Source organism: Herpailurus yagouaroundi, unplaced genomic scaffold, assembly GCF_014898765.1.
Source record: "Herpailurus yagouaroundi ecotype Mexico unplaced genomic scaffold, PumYag 182, whole genome shotgun sequence".
NCBI classification, from domain to species: Eukaryota; Metazoa; Chordata; class Mammalia; order Carnivora; family Felidae; genus Herpailurus; species Herpailurus yagouaroundi.
The window spans coordinates 41,975,344-41,999,529 of NW_024412413.1; the positions used below are offsets into that span (position 1 = coordinate 41,975,344).

The 24,186-nt window shown below is 35.2% G+C and overlaps 1 protein-coding gene across 5 annotated transcripts in view; it reads right to left on the reverse strand.

The window, feature by feature from the left end:
* ZDHHC17 (zDHHC palmitoyltransferase 17) overlaps positions 1-24,186 on the reverse strand; it is a 104,536-nt gene that overhangs the window by 9,263 nt on the left and 71,087 nt on the right. For 2 of the 5 annotated variants that reach the window (XM_040491370.1, XM_040491368.1), the window contains exons 11-17: positions 17,748-17,872; positions 16,598-16,660; positions 13,597-13,690; positions 12,638-12,721; positions 11,225-11,382; positions 10,438-10,532; positions 4,739-7,639 (exon numbers count right to left, since the gene is read on the reverse strand). In XM_040491370.1, the coding sequence (XP_040347304.1) occupies positions 7,501-7,639; positions 10,438-10,532; positions 11,225-11,382; positions 12,638-12,721; positions 13,597-13,690; positions 16,598-16,660; positions 17,748-17,872 (758 nt within the window). In that variant the 3' untranslated portion in view covers positions 4,739-7,500. Of the gene's footprint in view, positions 1-4,738; positions 7,640-7,683; positions 7,991-10,437; positions 10,533-11,224; positions 11,383-12,637; positions 12,722-13,596; positions 13,691-16,597; positions 16,661-17,747; positions 17,873-24,186 lie in introns of those variants that run through there. The other 3 variants (XM_040491367.1, XM_040491369.1, XM_040491371.1) reach the window with 3 other exon arrangements.

Below are 24,186 nucleotides of genomic sequence, written 5' to 3' on the forward strand. Positions count from 1 at the left end.
TTTATATCATAGCCTTGAGCACCTCACGTGGTCTTAGAAGACAAGTTTCACTGTGGGAGAGGGGAAGGCCTCTTTGTTAAGCAGGCTGGGGAAGCTAATCAACCATAAATGAAGATAGGCTGAATTGAAGAACAGTTATGAAATAACTTCTAAATCTGTATGTAGTAGTTTTAGAACTTGCCCACAGATTCTTTGACATTCCCAACAAAACACGGAGACTAATTCCCCTCCCTCTGAATAAAGGCCAACCTAGTGACTCATTTTTTGCACAATATGATGGACAAGGCGAGGTTAGAAAAGGCAATGGCTGGGGCGCCTGGGTGGCGCAGTCGGTTGAGCGTCCGACTTCAGCCAGGTCACGATCTCCCGGTCCGTGAGTTCGAGCCCCGCGTCGGGCTCTGGGCTGATGGCTCAGAGCCTGGAGCCTGTTTCCGATTCTGTGTCTCCCTCTCTGTCTGCCCCTCCCCCGTTCATGCTCTGTCTCTCTCTGTCCCAAAAAAATAAATAAACGTTAAAAAAAAAAAAAATTTTAAAAAGAAAAGGCAATGGTTTTTGCCTGCCTCTTTCCCTTTGGAAGTTTAATCTTGGAACTCAGCTGCCATGTTCTGAGGAAGTCCAAACCACATGGAGGTATTACAGCCATAGCCTCCACTGAGAGATCTCGACCATCAGCCAGTATTAACTGACATGAGTGAGCCTTCAGATTATTCCAGTCCCCGGTTCTTGAACATCCCAGCCCACACCAGGTGGAACAAGGTGAGCTATTCCTGTTGAGTCCTGAGCAAACTAGAGATCTGTGAACAAAAACACCATTTTAAGCCACTAAATTTTTGAGAGGTTGGTTAGGTAGCTACAGGTAACCCAAATGTAAATATTAAACCATTCCCCACACAGAACCAACATTTCCCATACCTACTAAGGTTCCCAAATTATATTGGAGATATTAGTAGATATCTGAAATTACTCTAAACAAAGCTGCCAGGTGCCTACTAATTTGAGGTTTCTACCCAATAAACAACCTACTCAAAATTATTCTTAAATTGGGAGCCATAACAAACAGCTCCCCCCAAAATGTAAAATTAGCTACCAGTGGTTCTAGGAGTGGAAGAAGAAATTTGGCTTTGTTTAGGCTCTGTTCTGGGAGGAATCACTTTCATCATTTGGAATAAGTCAACAGGGTAGCCCAAAAGTAATCCAAATGTGTTATTAAAGTGCTGAATGGTAAATAAATACTTTTATTTTTAAAGTGACCCAACTGGGATGTTTTCAGTCCCTTGTGGTGGTTTGGTATATTTGAGGAGGGCTGGGAACTCTAGTTCCCAAAAATCTTCAGGATCAGTTAAGCTTAGCAAGTGTTGCTGCTACCAATCTATATCAATACACACACAGCTGTAGATTCACAGGACACACTAGCGTAATGAAGGCCTTGAGAGCATGTGGTTGAGAAGTCTGTTTTAACTCGAGAGCCTTTAGTTGCACATGGAACCATTAACATTAAAAGAAGCACTGGGAATCTGGTCCACTGGTTCTCAAACTTTTTTTTTTTTTTTTTAAATCTCAGGACCCCTTTACATTCTTAAATTGTTGAGGAGCCCAAGGAGCTATTGTTTATGATCAATTATTATCTACCAATATTTTCTGTATCAGAAATTAAAACAAATTTTTTTTTTAAATTTTTTTTTTCAACGTTTATTTATTTTTTGGGACAGAGAGAGACAGAGCATGAACGGGGGAGGGGCAGAGAGAGAGGGAGACACAGAATCGGAAACAGGCTCCCGGCTCTGAGCCATCAGCCCAGAGCCCGACGCGGGGCTCGAACTCCCGGACCGCGAGATCGTGACCTGGCTGAAGTCGGACGCTCAACCGACTGCGCCACCCAGGCGCCCCAAAACAAAATTTTTTAAAATGTGTTAACTCAGACTTCCACTTAAAGCAAAATGAAAATAACAGGCCAGATTTACCCTCTCACTTGAAACACCAAAACCACAAATTACATCGGAAAAAAAAAAAAAACAAACGTTTTCAGGCCTTGGACAACAGGCAACAAAGAACAGTAATGGGGAAATGAGATCAGTCTTGGGCTTAGCAGTCTCACTAGTTTTGAGAGTTTCCAAGCTACAGCTGTAGTGCAAGGAGGGAAAACACAGGTGGGGTTGGGAGGCACCCCAAGTTGAGACTGAGTGGAGTCCAGAAGGGCCAAGGCAGCTAGAGTTCAAAGGACCTGAGAGAGCCGTACAGAAAAATAACTCCACAGACATGAAGAGGACAACCCACCCCCACCTTGCAAGTCTTCAGCCGTGTGCTGATAGCGCCTGTGAGGTAACTGTCCAAGACCAGAGAAAAAAAGCAACTGAAAGACTTAGAACAAAGTCTGGTGCTCACATGGGAGCCCACATGGGAATAGTTCCTGTTCATTGCCACCAGTGACATGGGGAAACACAATTCTTGGGGCTTTCGATGGAGTACATTGCTCTTGCTCATCTCAACAATGGGGAATAATTAATCCTAAATTGAACACTGCTCGGTCCTGCCTAACCAATCTTGCTAACAACAAAATCTGAAAGAACTGAAGCTTCCAAGTAACTGCATCCCAGAACAAAGCTCTGCAATTTTTGTAGGAATACAAAAATATCCAGTACTCAATTCATAGTGTCTGGCACCAAATCAAAAATTACTAGTCATCTTAAATAAAAATTTGAAAAGAAAAAAAAATTACTAGTCATGCCAAGAAGCAGGAAAATACAACCTGTAACAATGAGGAAAAATCAAAACCAACCCAACCTGACATAGATGTGAAAATTAGCAGGTAAGGATATTAAAAGTTAATTATGGGGCACCTGGTTGGCTCAGTTGGTTGAGCGTGACTCTTGACTTTGGCTCAGATCATGATCTCACAGTTTGTGACACTGAGCCCTGTGCTGGGCTCTATGCTAAGAGCAGAGCCTACTTGGGATTCTCTCTCCCTCTCTCTCTGTTCCTCCCCTGCTTACTCACTCTCACTTTTAAAAATATAAAAAAAATAAAAAGTTAATTATAAGTGTACTCCATCCATATCTTCAAAACAGTAGAGAAATAAGATAAAAAATGGTCTAAATCAAACACTATAGGTGAAAACTATGTCGGAGATGAAAAATCCCCTAAATGCCTAAATAGTATTGACAATAGACTAAACTAGACAGAAAAAGATTTAAGTGAACTTAAAGACCTGAAGACAATCCAAACTAAATACTGGGGAAAAAGAGAATTTAAAAAGTGAACTGACTGGGTCACCTGGGTGGCTCAGAGTTAAGTGTCCAACTCTTGATTTCAGCTCAGGTCATGATCTCAGATCATGATCTCCGCGTTGGGCTCCGCACTGGGCACGGAGTCTAAGATTCTCTCTCCCTCCCCTTCTGCCCTTCCCCGTGCTCTCTCAAAAATAAAAAATGAACTGATCGTGAGCTGTAGGACAATCTCAAGTTGCCTAATCAATGTATACCTAGAATTTCCTGAGGGTGGGGGAGGGAAAAGGAAAAATATTTGAAGACATAATAACTGAAAATTTCCAAATTTGATGAAAACTGTAAACCTACAGATGCAAGCCAGCAGCAATGAGGCTTTCTGATGCTTTGAATGGAAACAGTCCCTCTTTTGGAGTACTAGAAACACTGCTATTAAAACGTATTGTTCAATCAGAGTAAATGTCTGATGACAGATGTTCAGGTAAAATTTATCCAAGCAAAAAATTCATACTCCAAAGGCAAAAAGTTTTCTAAAAGGCACATCTGGTTTCCTGGAGTTTGTGACTTAGCTGACCCCGATAAAGGAACATTCTGAATATCCCACTTGGAATTACAGACTTTCCATTTTGTAAAGTCACACAAAGATATTTAATAAGTAACTCTTAATACCAACAACTTTATGAAACTGAAGATTTACTTTTTGACAAGAAGCTAAGATTTCTTGTCCTGATACATACCACTTGTTTCCAGTTATCTCTATAAACTCTTAGAATCTGGTATCCTTATCTTGGTACAACCTACCAATCTTGGGAAGGGCTGGGAGATCCATGTAAGTCAACAATGGAGGGGAGAAATATACCCGGAATGAAAATTGATGGCTTGTTGCAGAATTTGCTTTATTTTTATACTTGTTCAAAATATTGTTCCTTGAGCTCTACACAGCTCTGGAAGCATTACTTTAAACATCATAAAATAATTATGAAATGAGTATTAATTATTCCAGTCTGAAAATACTTAATACCACTGGGTTCTCAACCCATAAACAATCATGTGGACATGCACATGCAGGAAAAGGCACCTTCACAATTTCTCCTTTTTAAATTCCCCAAAAAAGAAGTTATGATGCATAGCTTTTCAAGTGACTGAGATCAATGTTTGGTAGGTTTCCTTTTCCAAAATTTTACCACAGTGTCTCTAGATAATACTTAGATTTAAAACTTGGAGATTCATACAGTCCTTGAGGATCCTAATTACTCTATGGAATCCAAAATTCTTAAAGAAACATTTCCTTTTACTTAAAAAGTATTAATTACATACATATACATAGACATGGGATTAGAGTTTTTTAAAATACTACCACCACCTTTTACTTTTGCTAATTTCTAGTCCTCCCACTTGAATTGTAGTGGTTCCAGATACAAATATACATAATAATCTTTTCAATATAATAGGTTACCACTACCCAGTGTCTCGTCAATTTCTTGAAGTGAACTGAACGAAATAACAAACAAACACACGCTTAAGAGTCAATATTTATTCTGATTAATATTTTACAAAATTTTAACAGATTTAATTTATGTAAGGAGAGCTAATTTATTAAACACTTTACAGGTTTTTCTTTCCACAGAGTAACACGGTAAGTAGCAAAATAATACTTGGCACAGTTATAAATAAAGAAAATATAAAATAAAAATATCCATAGCTTAAGTATAATGATACTGCTTTATGCCTATTAATATTTCAAATAAATTCCTGGGAACAAAAATGTGAAGGAAAAAAACTCCAAAGAAGTAATTCATGTTCCGGGCTGAGAAGTAAGTTCCTATTTGCTATAAGTATCCAATTAAGCTGATATGAACTATTCCCCAGAGGGTCACCTTCATACACAACTTTAGAACTGGGTTAAGCTGGTTCCACACACAGGACTTCTAAAGTAAGTAAACGGACGGTACAGTACACTGCTGCATAGCTGGCTCCTGGCTATCTGACCACCTGACCATCTCTAAACTATAGATCTTACCGGCACTGCGAGATGGTTAGTACGAAAGCATTAACATTGCTAGTATTTTCCACGTACTTCTGTATCTAGAGTATCTTTTCTATTGAACTGAAAGACATCTCTTTTGCACTGAAAAGAATATTGTACCACAAAGAAAGAACATGGTAACAACACTCTTATCCAAACTCTTGAGAATACCACCATTATATTCGACTGTTAATAAAAATGTATCCAATAAAAATTGCAACCGAGTCTTCATGTGAAGTGGCTCAAAATACAAAAAATTAAAACAAATTCTAGCCTTTTATAAATAACTTTGAATTTAAAAATTATCTAAAATTTCCCCCAATTAGTAGTCAAAACTAGCAGAGACATTTGTAAAGTAACCAATTTTTTACATTCTATGACAAAATGGCACAATGCTATTGCCACCCCACACCCATCTTTTCCCTTTTCAAAAATAAAGTACGTATGCCAATTTTCTAATATTAAAACACTCAAATACACTAAAGGTAATCTTTCTGATGTGTGACTTATGGTCAAAGAAACTACTATATAAAAATGGTACTTGGAAATACTGAACATCAACTATATACATTTTCACTGCTCCTCTTACTAAGGCAAGGGGCGGGTATACCACTAGATTGCTTTAATACCTGTAATCTGCATTTTACAGAGAATACTAATTTTACCAAGCTTCAGACATGCAGTGGAACTTGCAGGGTATAATGCCTATTAACAGCAATACTGAACATCACTAGAAGCTCATTAGGTTATCTCCCTTTTCTTTTTGGTTGGATAAAATGAAATGAGCAGCTTTGAATACACTAACACATACAGACACAAAGAGAAAACTATTTGATAAATTATTTATATACAGATACACAATCTTTACACTGGTCTAGGATCTGTCATCAGTCTGACCACCCTTTCCCCACCCTCCCCCAAGCCCATTCCCTCTCACAGGTTTCCCACAGGTTGCTCGAACCACAGTTTGCTACAGCACTTAAGAGGACTAAACCAAGTCTCACTCTGTAAACAATATTTATGGAAGCAGTGACTAATAGTTCACCGTGAGAGTATGGAAATGCTGCAACAAAAATTGATCAGTGCATCACATTTAACAAAGATCTTTCTGAAATGGTTTCAGACAGCATTAACAAACCTCAAAACATTCAATATTGGGGAAATTGAAATAATCTTGAGGATTAAATTCTTTCTGATAGGTCATTTTTTAAAAACCAGAATATACCATTAGCTTTTCTTTTATTCACATGTGCTATATGTACAGAGATCATGCTCCATTTTTAGCTAAACTCCATTATTTTGTTTACAATTTATTTCGCAGCTCAGAATTCTAGAAGTATATCCATTTATCTCTATTACTGAGAATTTTGCATGAACTTATTTGTTCTGCTTTGAAATTACCTCAACTCTTAAAAATTGGACTGTTTGCACATCAAATTAAATTCTAATTTATGCTTTACTGGATAGTATGTGCTAGTATTCTATGAGGTGTATCATGCACTTAGTAGGGCTTTTAAGTTTGAACAAAATAACATGACTTACTATACTCATGCAAGTGCTTTATTAATCAGACCATAAAACCTCAGAGCAAGGTTACTACAAATTATTTCACTGAACTAGAAATGTATCAGCATTGCAACAGCTGATGGCAATAAAATAGTGTTAGCACATATTCTTGTGAACATTATTTTCTTGTGCCCTTGAAGACACATTACAGTAGATCCCTAATAAAACCACATGATTTTGATCACAGTATTTACATGTACATTCTAAAATGTACATAATACTAGTCTGAATCAATTTGAGACCATTCTCCTGGAATTAAATGCAATAGTCATAGTAGAGTGCATCATAAAATTTAGCCATAAATCATAAATTTAGTTTTAGCTAGAATTGAACATTTCTGATCAGTATACCATGTCTATCAACAGAATAAGTTCAGAATAAGTTCACTCTTTCTTCGTGAAAAATGTTATGAGAACAAAACCAAAAAGTTGAGTATGTTGTGAATTCCCACATTACGAACCATTAAAATTCCTTTTTATGATCTTTATTCTTCCCAGAAGTGGCAGTGTGCTCTGTCCATGTTTACTTTTGTTAATAAAGTGTTGAAAAAAAGACTGTAAAATCCACTGTTAGCCCTACGGATAGCATGCTATTGTTCAAAAATGTGGATTCGAGTGTGAGAGAGACACGGACAGACACAATTTTCAGGCACCACTCAGCAATATGCTTCATAGGATAAAGATGTTGCTACACGAGCTGGTACCCAGATCCTGATATTTGGTCATATTCTATTGTATACTGCCTGGTCCAGTCCACGATAACAGGACGAAAGAGGCCACAGCATCGAAATTCAAAGAAGTCTATAATGTTCCTTACACATCCATGGCTAAAATATCCCCCCAACAAAAAGAAAAAGAAAAAGCCTATTAGTACAATAATTTGATATATGAGTTTAATTTAATTTTGGTGTTAAATATATATTTTTCTAAACTTAAAAACTCAGGTTACTTTCCAGAAAGAACCTGTTTGTTTATAACTCTACCAAATATATATGCATTAATGTTTCTTCATAGTTCTGCCAACACTGATTTTTCTTCTCTCTTTTGTTAATTTAATGGGTTACACAATTATATTTTAAAGTTATTCAAATCTGCATTTCTTTCATTCCTGTGTCCTATGTAATTTTTTTTTATAAAACTCTTCCTTGATGGGCAGCTCTTTGGCAAGGAGACAAACTCTATCCAAAATTGAGAAAGTAAAAGGCAAAATGATTACAAACAGCATGAATCTGGCAATGTACCTAAAAGTAACAATTTAAGAAAAGAAATGTCAAGGGTAAGTCCAGGGAATTTCAGGACTTGAAGAATACCTCTGGAAAAGCAGTCACAGTTTTCCATTTTATATAATAATCGTGCCTATGGGAGAATTCTCAAAACTACCCAACTCCCTTATTTTTGCTTTCATTTAACGGTTTGTATGCTTTCCAGAAGCATGCAATAATTAATAGCATCACAAAAAACTGAAGGCCAAGTAGCTTGAGTAAAAATCAAAAGTTTTAAATACTTCATATAATTAGGAAACTACTACTTTTCAGCATCAAACTAAATGTAAAATTAAATATATACATATATATCTGAACTATATATTGAACTATTTGAGCTATATATCTGAACTATTGAACAGCATAGTCTCTTCAATAAATGATGTTGGGAAAACTGGACAGCTACACACAAAAGAATGAAACAGGTCCACTATATTATGCTGCACACAAAAATTAATTCAAACTGGATTAAAGGCTTAAATGCAAGATATGAAACCACAGAATTGCTAGAAGAAAACATAGGTGGTCAGCTCCTTGACATGGATCTTGGCAATGAATTTTTTAATATAAACCAAAGCAAAGTAAACAAGTGAGTCTACATCAAAGTAGAAAGCTTCTGTACAAGAAAAGAAACCCTCGACAAAATGAGAAGGCAACCTACTGAATGGGAAAAAGTATGTGCAGATCATATACAATAAGGGATTAATGTCCAAAATATATAAAAAACTCCTACAACTCAAGAGCAAAGAGAACTCATACAACTCAAAAGAAAAAAACAATTCAATCAGAAAATGGGCAGAAGATCTGAACAGACATTTTTCCAAAAACATAGAGATGACAAACAGATACATGAAAAGATGCTCACTAATCTTCAAAGAAATGCAAATCAAAATCACAATGAGATAGCACTTCACATCTGCTAGGATGGCTAGTATCAAAAAGACAAGAACTAACAAGTTTGGTGAGTATGTGGAGAATAGGGATGTCTTATGCACTATTGGTGGGAAGGTTAAATTGTTGCAGCTACTAGGAAAACAGTAGAGTCCTCAAAAAAACTAAAGCTAGAACTACCATATGATCCAGCAATTCCAATTCTGAGTATTTGTCTGGGAAAAAAAAACAAAACACCTCAAAAAACAAAAAACAAGAAACTAACAAAAAAAAACCTACTAATTTGAAAAGATATATGTACCGTCAAGTTCACTGCAGCATTATTTACAACAGTCATGACATAGAAACAACGTAAGTGTTCACTGATGGATGAATGAAGAAAATGTGATATGTGTATGTACATACAACACACACGCGCGCATGCAATATTATTCAGCCATAAAAAATAAGCAAATCTTGCCATTTGTGACAACATGAATGGACTTTGAGGGCTTCAGACTAAGTGAAATTAATTAGAAAGATAAAGACAAAAACCATATAATCTCACTTATATATGGAATCTAAACAAACAAGCTCACAAGGAATAGACTGGTGATTCTCAGAGGGCTGCAGGTGTGGTGTGGGCAAAACAAGTGAGAGGAGTCAAAAGGTACACACTTAGTTATAAAATTAATAAGTCATGGGGATATAATGCACAGCATTGTGACTACAGTTAATAGTTCTATGTTCCATATTTGAAAGTTGCCAAGACACATCTTAAAAAGTTCTTATCACAAGAAAAAAAATTCTGTAACTATGTATGGTGACAAATGTTAGCTAGACTTATTGTGTTGGTCATTTTTCAAGATACACAAATATCATTATGTTGTACATTTGAAATGTTATATATTACACCTCAATTAAAAAAAGGAAATATAAAATAAAACTATGCCTATGGAAATTTTTCTGTCATTCAAAGGACAAATAAAATAATTCACACTGAAAAGCAGCTGCCCTAGAGTCTAGAAAATTTCCCTATATACAAATTTCAATTGATTATATTTTAAAAATCATATTTCAATTCTCTGGATACATTCATATCAGTGAAAACTTGTAAAAACTTATGGCAATGTTAAAGCTGAATGTTAATGTATAAAGATTTCTGTTTATACCAAATGTTAGTAGATCAATAGAGTTAGAATTGTGCAAATAAGAAAAAAAATGTTACAAATTCACGTGCAGTTAATGTGATGAATTCTACAGTTATGGTAAACTAACCAATGCTATGTCTGGCAGAAATCTTAGAATTCAGTAGGATTTCTAAGCTATTTTACATATTGCTAACCAAAAGAAAAATTCCCTGTTTCATATCCTATTGACATACCTAAAAAAAATATTTCTCTGTGATGTATTCACTAGATATTTGCTAAGTTTGGTTAGTAAGGAATTTTATATGCCAAAATAAAATATTAAATTTATAAACATGTACATACTTGAATGGGCTTTCAATAGATGTTGTTGTGACTTTAAAGTGCTTATATCTTCTGGCATTCATTCTTTCATTTGTAGTGATACCTAAACATGATATCTAGGAGGTAAGAGAAAGCAAACCATTAACTCCCTCTGATGGAAAATAAGTTTTAATGTAAAAGAAGTTAATTCTCAAGGGGGAAAAAGTGGTGAAATTTGTTTCTGTTTTTCCATTAGGAGATTATCAAGCTTGTTTACATGGTATCACTTTGACTCTGGTGAAAAGTAGCCAGTTAAACAGGAAAAATGTTTAAAGCACAGGTTATTTGGCACTGGGCTTAGGGAGAGATGGACACTATGTACACAGACCACCTCTCCATGAGCCCCTTTAAAAAAGAGCTTTCAAAAAAATCCTTAATTTAAAAAAAGACTCTTGAATAAATACTGATATTTGTAGGTAATAAAACATTATGAATAAACACAAAACTAATGGCATCATCGATCTGAGCTCACACCTATATCCAAATGGATATAGCCGAATCAGGAACAACAGAAATACGTTTTGTCACAAGTAGTATTGAAAATTCATAATATAAAAAAATTCATACTATAAGAAGGAGAGGAGGAGGGAGAGTGGGAGCTAGAAAGGAAAAGTAAAGAGTAAAGGAAGAGGAAGGAAACTAAGTGGAAAATTTTAATCCTTGAAAAGCTGGATTGGTTGGAAACAGAATGCATTATTATCTTTCAACAAGGAATGGAGTTTTAAGAGTTGTCAGCACACTAAAGAACCAACCATGTACTTGCACATACCTGGTACATCTGACACATGAGTAATACAGCCACCCACATGAAATGAAAAATACTGTTCAGAAACATCCAAAACATCCAAGGTGAACATGTAGCAATTTGAGTAATATATGTCCAAAATCCATCCTTGGTGTAAGTGGTCTCACAGTGGAGTCCCCAGTCTAAAATGAGAACAGAAGTTTCACATTTACTCAGTAATCATCCAACCACCTCACGAAGACAAGACAACTGCATGAGGCACCACTTAGAAAACATGATCCAAAAGTCTAGATTTAACCAATAACTTTCGATACAAATTGTTTATACTTTTATACTTCTAAATAATCCCTTTCTACATCAGTGAAAAAATCAGAGCAAAGATAGAAATGGACAAAGCAGCAATCTTAAAAAACAAAAAAACTACTGTACTTAAATAGTATAGTTTTTATTTGATTGGCACTGCCTACATATAATGATTAACATCTTTATACAGAGATAAGGTGACATGCATATAAGTAAAAAAAATTTTTTTTGGGGGGGGAACATATAATACATACAATGAGATCACCTCCGTGAGAGAGGCTTTTTCCAAAACAAAAGTCTCCTCTTTGAGAGCTGCTGCCATAAAAACTACTGCTGCTTTAGGCCGTATTCTCTCTCTGGTGTGTTGGGCCAGAAGTTAGGTCAAGATCTTTTATCAAATATTTCTCTCCATTAATCTCTATCTGAGGAAGTAGCCTCCTTTTTCATCAGGGCAATAACAGACATTATTCTTAACATCTGTGGGAGAAGAGGACTAGGAAATCATCCTTCCAAGTCCTATTTTTAAGCCCGGCTATAATATATATTATGATAAGTACCACCAAGCCCTGAAGCATAGCAACTAACATCTTCAATTTAAACCCTTCTCAAACCATGTTCTCAATGTAAAAAACAAAACAAAACAAAAACATCATTTCCTCTATACCCATATGATCAAGTGAATGGCAATTTATTCTTAAAAGAGTAACTTTTAATATTCTCCAGTAGGCAATAATTACACCTTACTTTTCAAAATATTTCAAGTTCTGTGTGAAGTTCACTATACTTTCCCAACTGTCTGGTAAGGAAGAGCAACTAGCACAGTCACAAAATCTGTAAGCTACTAGAGTAAGGCAAGCCCGTGATGTGAAAAATGTTGATGTATTTTACCCAGAAGCTTTGCAAAGCCTATCAGGCTAACATGTTTTTCACAATTAACTATAATTCTGTTGATTATGCTATATGTTGAGTATGTTTATAATTCTATATCTATTTTTTCCTTATGCTTCAGTGCAGTAAGGTGTCCAAAGCCGTTCATTTTTAGTTAAAAGACTTATCACCATTATATTTTGCTAACATGGTAATATGCAAAAGTATACAATTGTCTTAAGAAGGTAAAAAGCTAATTGTACTCACAAGAAATACAACCATAAATCATCCAGCAGATCATAAAAAGCAAGAAGAATAGGTAGCCCATAAAGTATCTATGGTTGCCTGCACCTAAAGAACAACACAGAAGCAATTTTTTTCAGCTAAGAAAAAACAACTAGAAATACACCTTTTGGGGATGGGGATAGACAAATGCCATGAAAGGTGTGATACAATTTGGACAATAAACACATACATTACTTACTTGATTAAATGCTCCTCAGGAAAATAAATGTTTTAATAAAAGTCTTAAAATAAGAATGCTTGTAACTACACGCAAAGATATAAGGACTGCAATGGCATTCATTCTGAAGTCAAGAGTCCCAATGAGCCAAATGAATCTCAATTCTGAGTTTTAATGTATTTTGTTTTGTGAGGTTTAAAATAACTCTATTTTATCTTTATTTGTATAAACCTTATAATCCAACTTTTTAAAGGCTTCTTCTCAACGGTTATGCAATCTCTGTAATGTTTCCCTGCTGTCACCTCATAAAATCCTTAGGGTTCTCTCTCAGACCACTTAGTTCACCTCCTTGGACCACACCATTCTTGAGTACTGAGGTATACAGAATTCCATCGGTCATCCCTCTCTGCTTCTGTACACAACATCCTTCCAGATATTTTTATTGCCTTACTTTCTTCAGCTTAACTAAAACACAATACTATTCTGCCTCCTTATCGATTTCACTATTACCCAATAAAGAAAACAGGAAAGAGGCGGCACCAGAAAGAACTGATAGAGAAATATCAATCATTCCTAGACACTGGTTTTATAACTTTCTCACAGCTGAGTTGCTGTTTTATCAACCAGAAGATAACTGGGAGGAATGGGGCTGTAGTAGGGTGTAGGAATGAAGTTTCTAACATCTAATTTAATACTGTAATTCATTAGTTACCTAGAATAACTTAAATGAACAACATACCTAGAAATCATTAATAAAACTTACCTACACAGTTACCCACCCATGGGCAATGATGATCGAATTTTGCTATACAGCGGTTGCATACACCACAGTGTTTGGACCTCACTGGTTTCCGTATCTGTTAACAAGCATGTTAAAAGATTATGAAAGGCATTATACCGAAGAAAGGAAAGCTGAACATTTATTTTCTCAAAATACAATTAAGAAGAAAACAAAACTCTATTTCCAAAGGAACAAAATAAAACAAAAATCACTATTGTTTTCTTCAATGGAATTTCAATTGCAACAACAAAGAAAAGACAGGATAGGGCTAGTGTGGAATATAAACTCCTAAGAATGGGGCAGAACCATAACTTTACAAAAGCAATTAAGAATCACAGGCCTATTTGCTATTGTAATGAATGGTACTATATTTAATTCACATCCCTCACATTTCTGATTTAAAAAAATCACTCTCCAGGCTTCCAAATGAAAATTTATTGTGATTAATGGTCATGATACTGGTTCTTGTTTAATAAAAGGAAATTGTTCCTTAGTAAAAGGAAGGTCAAGTTCGAAGTGAATACAAGAACCTCTTAAAATTCAAAGTCATTAGGGGTGCCTGGGTGGCTCAGTCGGTTGGGTGTCGGACTTCAGCTCAGGTCATGATCTCATGATCCATGAGTTCGAGCCCCGCACCTGGCTCTGTGCTGACAGCTCAGAGCCTGGAGCCTGCTTCCAATTCTGTGTCCCTCTTTCTCTGCCCCTCTCCCACTCATGCTCTGTTTCTTTCTCTCAAAAATAAATAAATGTTTAAAAATTTTTTTTAAAGAAAATAAAATTCAAAGTCATTAATAAAATGTCTTCCCAAAGTTAACAAATCTAGCAAAAAGCAATAAGTGTACATATCTTTCTCTTTCAGTGGCTCCTGAGATCTCGGAGATTAAGGTACAGCATCTTTTCTGCTGAACTGCATGACCCATCTGAGAAAGTACACCATACTTAACAAGTTTAGGGAGTCCCTATTACTTGCAAAAACATAAAATACATTATTCAGCTCTTGACAAGTAATAAAAAAAATGTTTATGATGCCATACTATTTTAAGTATTGCGAAAAGTTTCTCTATTTTACTCTGAATCAGTCAAGTGACTAAAAGAACTCATTTGTGACCTCCGAAGGGCTACCCACACCTAATGCTGGATACGTGACAAGAGCTAGTTATCAACCCATGCCAGAAACAAAATCTATAATATCCTTTACTGGTGTTTCAAAAAAACCACTGCCATTTCTCTACTAGTTTGCAATAGGTTAGACACCATTCTGAGGTACTAGGAAAAAAGCATAGGTGGACTATGTGGTCCTTACATGTACTAAAGTGATCTGTGAACCCTTAAAAAAAAGTGCCACTTATTCTTTACCACAGATATGAAATTAAAGCTATTTAGGAGAAAGAAGAAGGATGTATTAAACAAACTCTACCCCCACCTCCAAGCCTCAGCTACATTTCCCCTTTGGGCAATACTTGTCAATGAATTCTGAACAAACACTGACAAAAGGCTCCTAAACATGATAGGCTCCTCAGTTCACTTACAGAGTAATTAATTCATTTTTAGGAAATTCTGATTTATATATGTCTTCTTAGGGACTTGTCTATTCATCAAAGTGAAGGACACCGATATTATGACAGCTACCTCTGTCAGTTTGAATTATCTATCCAGAAGTACACAGCTTACAATAACACAACATATAACAAAACATTTATACTATGATAATAAAAATAGTCTTGTTCTTGCCATCAGACATTTATTTAACAATGAAATATACTGAGTGACTCTATAAAGAATCTGTCTGCCATATGGCAAACATATCAGCCAATTCATTCTTGGCTTTGTAGAACAAAATAATATTTCCAAAGAACAGCGGAATATAAAAATGTTCTGAACATTAAGGTGCCAATTCTGTAAATTAACCATTGTAAAGCATAGAAACAAAAACCTTTTTATAAAGAATGATTGAAAGTGCAAGAGAATCTAGTCAGCACCCTAAAGTTGTTACCAAAAGTAAAGCAGTATACATTCTGAATACTGAAAATCATAACTGTTTGGTCAAAGAATGTTAGGTGAAACAACTTAAAGGATCTGTAGAGTTACAGCTCCATTTCAAAGACCCGCTCCATAATCCTGAATTAAGTCAATTATCTTGTTATTATTCACATGTTAAGACATTAGTTCAGTTGTAATGTATATCTTAAAAGTATAAAAGAGCATTTAGTTTCAGGTATGATTTAGGGATTATTTCTATTTTTACAAAGGAAAACATCGTTTAACCACTGTGGCAGTCTATAGATTTTTCACAAGAACTAATCATAAATATTAAGAAAATAATTAAAACACAAAACAGTATTATGCTATAGAAATCTGGGATGTCTATGAAAATAAACAATGTCAGTATTACTATACCTGATTCCATAAATAAATGCTATTTAGTTTCATTTATATCTTTCTTTATGACCTGGTTTGACAACTTTTAATATCAATGACAAAACAGTGCTCAAAGCTGCAAAAACACTCTACTACAAAGAGATAACTACTCAAACGGAACCATTTTATAGGCCTTGTTGTCTTAAAAGTTATCTAACGGATTTTCCCACTGTGACCTTTAAATAGAATAAATTTTTTCTTAAAAATACCTGGGAAAACAATATTAGAGAATCATAGTAAACCTTGTTAGTACTTTATTGCTTAGTTTCTTTGTTGAGTTACATATTAAGAAAGAAAAAGAGATTAAGGATGAATATGAATGAATGGCACCTCGAATCAGAAGTATAGTCCAGGTCTACCACCAGGGTGAATAAGCAGATTGGGAGGAGACATCTTTTTACCATCTTTCTTCTTGTACTACGGTCTAAAAGGCACTTGTGGGGGAATGTGGAGGGCCTGAAATGTGCTCAGCAGAAGAAACTGTTCTCCTTGTTCCCCACCCCTTCTATGCTATGCCACTGCCATGGGAAGAGAAAGGAAAGAATAAAGAAAAAAAAAATACTACCAAACAGGTACTGCAGAATATACTGAGGTCCAGACTTCCTGTCTCTGCAAGTTCAACTATTGTCTGTGAATTAAAAAATATATATATTTTATTCAAACTGAACAATGTTCACCAACTATAGTGCCATCAATATGAATCACTAAACATGATGTTCATTTTTAATTAACCAATGTTTTCAGTTCAAAATAATAAAATCTTTCATTCATTTACTTCTGCTATTTCATTGTAATGTGAACACAGGAATATTATTTCTTGGATATATGAAAACAACTCTAAACTTACGGGGATACTCCTCTGAGAATACAACTAAGTTACCTACCCTAAGAACAGGACTATATAGGCTGTGATGACTAAGACATGAAAATAAACTTAAGTTCAATAAAGAACTGAAATCTTCAGAACTGGATTATGACTAAGAAAACCTAGCAAATCAATTAGCAGTAATGTCTAAAGAAAACTAAATATAAGGGGAGCAACCTCTCTGCAGCCTAGAGAAGGGGGGATTAGTCCCTAGGAACTTGCTAGTGCTCTAGTGTTTCATAGACAGAAATAATTCATTAGGATTTGTTTTGTTTTCAGAGACTGGATAAAATAGCTCTTAAGATAATTTAACTGCCTCCAGTCTAATTCTCTTATGTGACACCTTCAGACTGTCAATTTGGTTTCCTAACTACCTGAGCTTTAGGTGAGAGGTGCTGTGGATTAGATAGAGATATAGATATACACACACACACATATATACATGCATATATAATGTGTGTGTGTGTGGTGTATAAAAATATTATTAAAACAAAATATGTGCACTATCAACCACTTTTTTGGTCTTCCAGTTACACATTTAACAAACATTTACTGAATTCATTACTATTTGCTGAGGGTTTACAGAGATGTTTAAAATATTGTACTCATCCCTCAAAGCAATCACAATTCTTATAAAGGACAGAAACATGAAATTTAAAAATGTCATGGAAGTGTAAGGACAGGCATTCAGGAGTATCGAGGGTGAGCAATAATTACGCACAATCTCAGTTTGGTTTGAAACTACTTTTTTATGTTCTAAAAGACAGTTTCTTTCTTTGTACTCTAATAACTGGTATAAATACTGATAATTTCACAAACACATGTGACTAGTTAGATTCTATCTTGCTACCTTTTTCTTTTGTTCTTCTGTAGCTTTAATAATCCCTGGATCTGATTTCCAAGATTTTCCAAAATTGTAGAAAAGTGCAACACTATTGGCAAGGAATGGAAGATGGATAAATAAAAAATTGAGATGTGACTAAAGTTAAGGAATCTAAAGCAATGATAAATGAATTACTATTATAGGTAAACTTATAATCTGTAAAATTTTACCATACGTGCTCACATGCACGCACACACACACAAAACACCTACCAATAAAAAAAAATACAAGCTGATTTATCTATTATTACATCAAAATAAATATACTTTTAAATTATGTTCATAACTGAATGGAAAAAGTAAAAATGTGATTTCTTTATAAACTTTAAGTCATGTAGGATTGGCTTATCTGACCCTTTAAAAAAGTCAGTGATGCATTAAAAATTCAGTGAATCATTATTTTTAAATGACCATTACTCCTTTTGATCAAAAATGAAGGGAATTCTCATCTTCAAAGTTATATTAATATATTGCTTTATCTCTTTGCATTAAAATCTTTATATATCTACTACTTTAGATATCACACCCATGCATTTAAAAGGCTGCTTTTAAATTCTTTCCATTGCTTTTTTGAACACAAATTGATCTTAATTTTAGAAAACTATTTAGAAACTTTCTTAAAACAGAAGTTTCCATGTTCACATTTTTCTACCTAATGAAAATGTAAGAAATGTACTAACCTTTATAAATATAAATGAGGAATCAAAAACTATTTTAAATAACACTAAGAAAAATAATGTTGCTAGAGCAACAATTTTCTGAGACACAAATATCTGAAATACTCAAATACCATTTTCAAGATTTTATGTTGGCACAAGTATCAACAACTAAGAATCTCGAGAATAAAGCTGGCTAAATGTATATGCAAAGAATACAAAGTCTGGTACTATTCAGGAGCAGGACCTTTATTCACTATAACAATTTCAAAAGGTGCTAAATGTAACTAAATAGCTCAGCTTCTTACAGCCTGGACTAAATTTGTGAGGGGGCTAAACAGCAGCTCAATAAATGTCTACAGTTTTGAAAGGGATATTCAAGAATTAAATATCAGATGAACTTAAACAATTTCTTTGCTTGGTCTTTAAAAGTGTGGAGATTAGATATCTTCAAATGGTAGTTTGAACTTAGCTTTAATAATAGGTCACACCAGTTAATTTTTAAACTTAAAAACAAAAATTTACAAACTCTCCACAAATGGCCTGGTTGTTCTTTGTAAAGGTTTAAAACAACTTTTTTTTTTCCTGATTAAAAGAAAAAAAAAAACATACTAAAAAGTATAAAGGCAAAAATACCTCCACAATCCAGAGATAATTCCTTTTATATTCGGTATTCTGCATTTTTAATCAAAATTGAGACCATGGTGTTTTATGAACACTAGTAAAACAAATAACACTTATTAATTGACTATTTGCCATTTAATCTGCATGAAAACTACGATATATACTACAGTTATCCCCACGTTAACAGGTGACAAACCTGAGGCAGAGGTTAACTAAACAGTCCAAAGCTGCAGAGTAAATTAGAGGTGGAGGAAATATTAAAATCTGGGCTCTTTTTACCTGTGCTATTCTGCTTCTCCAAAGCACTCAGCAGAATATCCTAGGCCCTTAAATATTATGGAGACAATATCTTTGGGTATGAACATATTTAAGGCTTGATGTATGTTTTTTATACTGTCAGACTATTTCCAGAAAGATATGCCAATTTATAATCCCGCTAACAATACATATTGCTTGACTACCACATTTTCATCAAAGAAAAAAGTTGTCAATTTTAGAAGTAAAAGAAGCTCTATTTGACTTAACTTGTACTTTTGCTTTTACGTTTAGACTTCTAATTAAATAAAAAAAGAAGTACGTGTCGTCAATATTTTCATTTAAATGTTTATGGAATATTGTTTTACATTTAACTCTTTAATCCACTTGGATGTTACTTTGATGCCTGCTGTGAACTGCAGCTCTGATTTACCATAATACCCAACAAAATAAAATAAAAACAGTAAATCAAATTAATCAACTATCTACAAAATACCAGAGACAGCTTCAAAAAGGGGAAATGCCACACTATACCATAAAGTTCAACCTGAGGTCAAGAAAAGACAACAACTCTGGCGAGGCAAGCTGTTTGGGGTTGTTCTTAATTTGTATTAAGTGGTATGGAACATGCGGATAAGAATAAAAAGGCAGAATTCCCATTAGTCCCACCCTGGCCCTCTGCTATGGACTGAATCATGTCCCCCCCCCCCCCCGCTCCCCTACCCCCCAAGTTCATATGAAGCCCTAGCCTCTAATGCAACTGTTTCTGGAAATACGGTCTCTAGGTGGTAATTAAACAAGTTACTAAGGGTGCGACCCTAATCTAATAGGACTGCAGCTATGTAAGATTTAGAAGGAAGAAAGAAACCTCACTCTCTCCCCCTGCTCTATGGGACATAGGGAGGAGGTGCCTACCTGTAAGACAAGAAGAGAATCCTCACCTGAATATAATCATGCTGGCATCCTGATACAGAAGTGTGAGGAAATTAATTTCTGTTGTTTAAGCTAGCCAGTCTATGTTACTTTGTAATGGCAAAGATCTAAACATCAAAAGAATTCACTTTTCTTTAAATTATTCTATAACTTAAATAGAATTTCAATCAAAATTGCATTAGGCTTTTCACAGAACTTAAACAGCTAATCTTAAAAAATTTAATCAGAAGCACAAAGGGCCAAAAACTAAAACATTCCTGAGAAACAAAAACGCTGGGAAACTTGGCCTAACAGATATCATGGTTTAAGAAAAAAGCTTTAGTGGGGAGGTGGTGGGAGGGGGTGAAACAGGAGAAGGGGATCAAGAATACACTTACAATGGTGAGCACTGAGTAACGTATAGAATTGCTTAATCACAATTATTGTACACCTAAAACTGATATAACTGTGTGTATTGGAAGGAAGAAAGGGAAGGGAGGGAAGCAGGGAGGGGGGAATGAAGGAAGAAAAGGAGAGAAAGAGAGGAAGAACAAAGGAAGGAAGGAAGGAAGGAAGGAAGGAAGGAAGGAAGGAAGGAAGGAAGGAAGGAAGGAAGGATATAGTAGTAAGATAATACCGTAGTGGCACAAGAGATCAATAAACTGAACAGAGTAGAGAAAAACTGATAAAAATCAAGGTTGATACTGCAACTGAGTGAGGAAAGGGTATGTTGGAGCAATGAGTTCCCGAATAAGCAGAAAGGAAGACACACACACGCTCCCCTCACATCATTCATTATACAGAGTAGTCAAATACACATGAATTAAGAAATAAATTAGAGATTATCTTTAATAACTTCAGAGACACCTGCATGTGTGTGTATATGCGCGCGCGCACACACACACACACACACAAATGATATAGAAGAATATTTATAGTAATATTGTCAGAATTCACCATTGGTGGTGACTGGATACCTGAAGATAGACATTAAAAAGCTTAGAGACTATTACAAGTAAACTAGAAAAGATACACACAAAAAAACTAAAGAAGTCCTCTAACAGTAAACTACAGGAAAAAATGCTTAAGAGAAAAATGCATAGGAGAGGATGGTGAAAACAAGAATTCTTCAATGTCTTCATTTTTATATATGTAGTCATCCCAGTTCCAGAAGAGCTTCATATCTATCTTCAGTTTATGCTTAAAATCTGACTGAAAACTAATTTATTTTTAGACATAAAATTTCTAATAACCTATCATCAATATTTCACAAGTGGTGCCAACACAATAAACAACTGATTGTACTGGCTATGACTGAATTTCGGAGTTGTCTGATTATAAGAGAAAAATGGTCAATGAACAACATTTTCAAATAAAAGGACAAGAAACAAAATAAAATCAGTCATGAATCTAACACAGAGATAACAACTGTTAACATTACATGTACTCACTTTTCAACTCTTATCCTTTACACATTTTAAAATTAGAATCACCCTGTAAATATAATTTATTTTTCCACTTATTACATCCTAAGTATAAGCCCACATCAAGTCTTAGAAAAGCATTATTAATGGCGATTTTATCCCATACTACACATAGCTAATTGATAAAAACTATTTCCCATTCAGGATGGATACTCAGGTTGTTTCCATTTTTTTTTCCTATTAGTACTATGATAAACAGCTTTGTAAATACATTTTTGATCTTGTCTCTTATGATTTACTTATGAATGTTTAAGGGTTTTTTGTTTGTTTGGAGAGAGAGACAGAGAGAGAGAGGGAGGGAGGGAGGGAAGGAGAGAGGGAGGAGGGAGGAAGGGAGGGAGAGAGAGAGAGAGAGAGAGAGCGAGAGCGAGCACACGGGGGGGGGGGGCGGGCCGGGGGGGGGGGACAGAGGGGGGGGAGAGAGAGAGAGAGAGAGAGAGAGAGAGAGAGAGAGAGAGAGAGAGAGAGAATCTCAAGCATGCTCCAAGTCTAGCACAGAGCCTGACAAGGGCCTTGATCTCAGGACCATGAGATCATAAACTGGGCCGAAATCAAGAGCTGAACACTCAACTGAGCCACCCAGGCACCCCAGTTAAGGATATGTTTAAAGCTCTTTCTACATGTTTCTTTCCAGCAAGGTTTAAAAACTTAAAATTATGTTCACATTTGAAGATACACTGTTATCACATCAAAAAGGTGGGTGCTATACTAGACTCTTGATAACCTATCCATATGACTTTGAGCAAGACATACAACTTCTCTGAACCTCAAGGGTTCCTTCCATCAGATGGAAAACAGGATTAGGATTTGTGTGGTTTTTCTAATCTCAAAGAATTGCTCTGAGAACCAGGTCACATAATAGATTTGAAAGAACTATAAACCAAAAAGCGCTGAATAAATATAAGGTATATAGGAAATGATAATTACTATTTTTTTAATGTTTATTTTTGAGAGAGAGATAGAGTGTGAGTGGGGGAGGGGCAGAGAGAAAGGGAGACACAGAATCTGAAGCAGGTCCCAGGCTCTGAGCTGTCAGCATAGAGACCGACATGGGGCTCGAACTCACGATCCGTGAGATCATGATCTGAGCTGAAGTCTCTTGCTTGATCAACTGAGCAACCCAGGCGACCCTGAGATGATAATTATTTAATGAATAATAGAAAACACTAAGAACTCACTTGTAAGAATAGTTTATATCAATATAAAATTCATTATCACCACAATAACACTTAAGTTGGGTATATTATGAGAAACTAAAGTTTATACAGTTGATCCTCATGCCTACTTCCTATAAAATTTATTTGTAACCCTAAAATCAATATTCACGGTACTTTTTTAGTCATCATGGGTATGTGCAAAGTAGCAAAAAATATGTATCTCCCTATGCACGTAATGCCAGCTGAGTTGAAAGGTCTATTCTGTGCCACACTTTTGCCTTTTTGTGTTTTTTGTTGGTGATTTTACTGTTTAAAATGGCCTCCTAGTGAAGTGCTGAGGTGTTATCTCACGTTCCTAAACACATGAGGGCTGTGATGTGCCTTACAGAGAAAATATCAGATATAAGCTTTGTTCAGGCATGGGTTATAGTGTGGCTGGCTGTGAGTCCGATGTTAATCAATCAGTGATAAATCTTAAATTTGGTACTGAAACAGAAACACATAAAACCAAGGTTATGTACTGACTGATGGACAAAAATGTGACCAGAGCCTGACATTTTCTTCTTCTCCAGAAGCAATAGGTTTAGTATTTGCTAATTCAGTGTTTGCAGCAACTTTATAGAACATAATTACCACAAATAATAAAAATTGACTGTAACTCTTATTTTCCACAACTAGTCGAATCAGTTTTAATTACATACGCAGTCATGAGTTGCACGAGGAAAGTGGTACAAGCAGCAACAGAGAGGCTGAGGTCAATAAGAGAGGCAGTCCCTGATAACAGCTGCTATTTTAACTCTATATCTTAATCATTATTTTACATCATGAACCTCATGACTCTTTCCTGCCTAACACCCCTTGTGCTTCCATTATAAATTATTCTGGGTTCTTTCTGTTTTCTTCCTAGAGGTTTCTTGAGTTCCTATCTCTGGTCTCAGAAGTTTAATACTTAAAAACAAAAAAAATATAGCTCTAATATCATATATATCTAATATCATATAGAGATATGGTTCTTTTAAAACATAGATAAGTATAAAACAATTTTTTATAATCAGAATTTAAAGTTATTTGTGATTTCATTCCACATTCCATGAGTAGCATACACACATATACAAACATCTGAATAAAAGAAACCATAAATGCACAGTTAAAACTGATGTAGACAGACACAATGATCCAAAAAGTCATGCAGAAGATAATAACACATACTTATTTACATTTGTTACATGTCAGGTATCCTAAGCTTTATTACATTCATGCTCAAGACTTCTGTGAGACAGTACTATGATCATCACTCCTGTGCAGACAAGTATGAAACC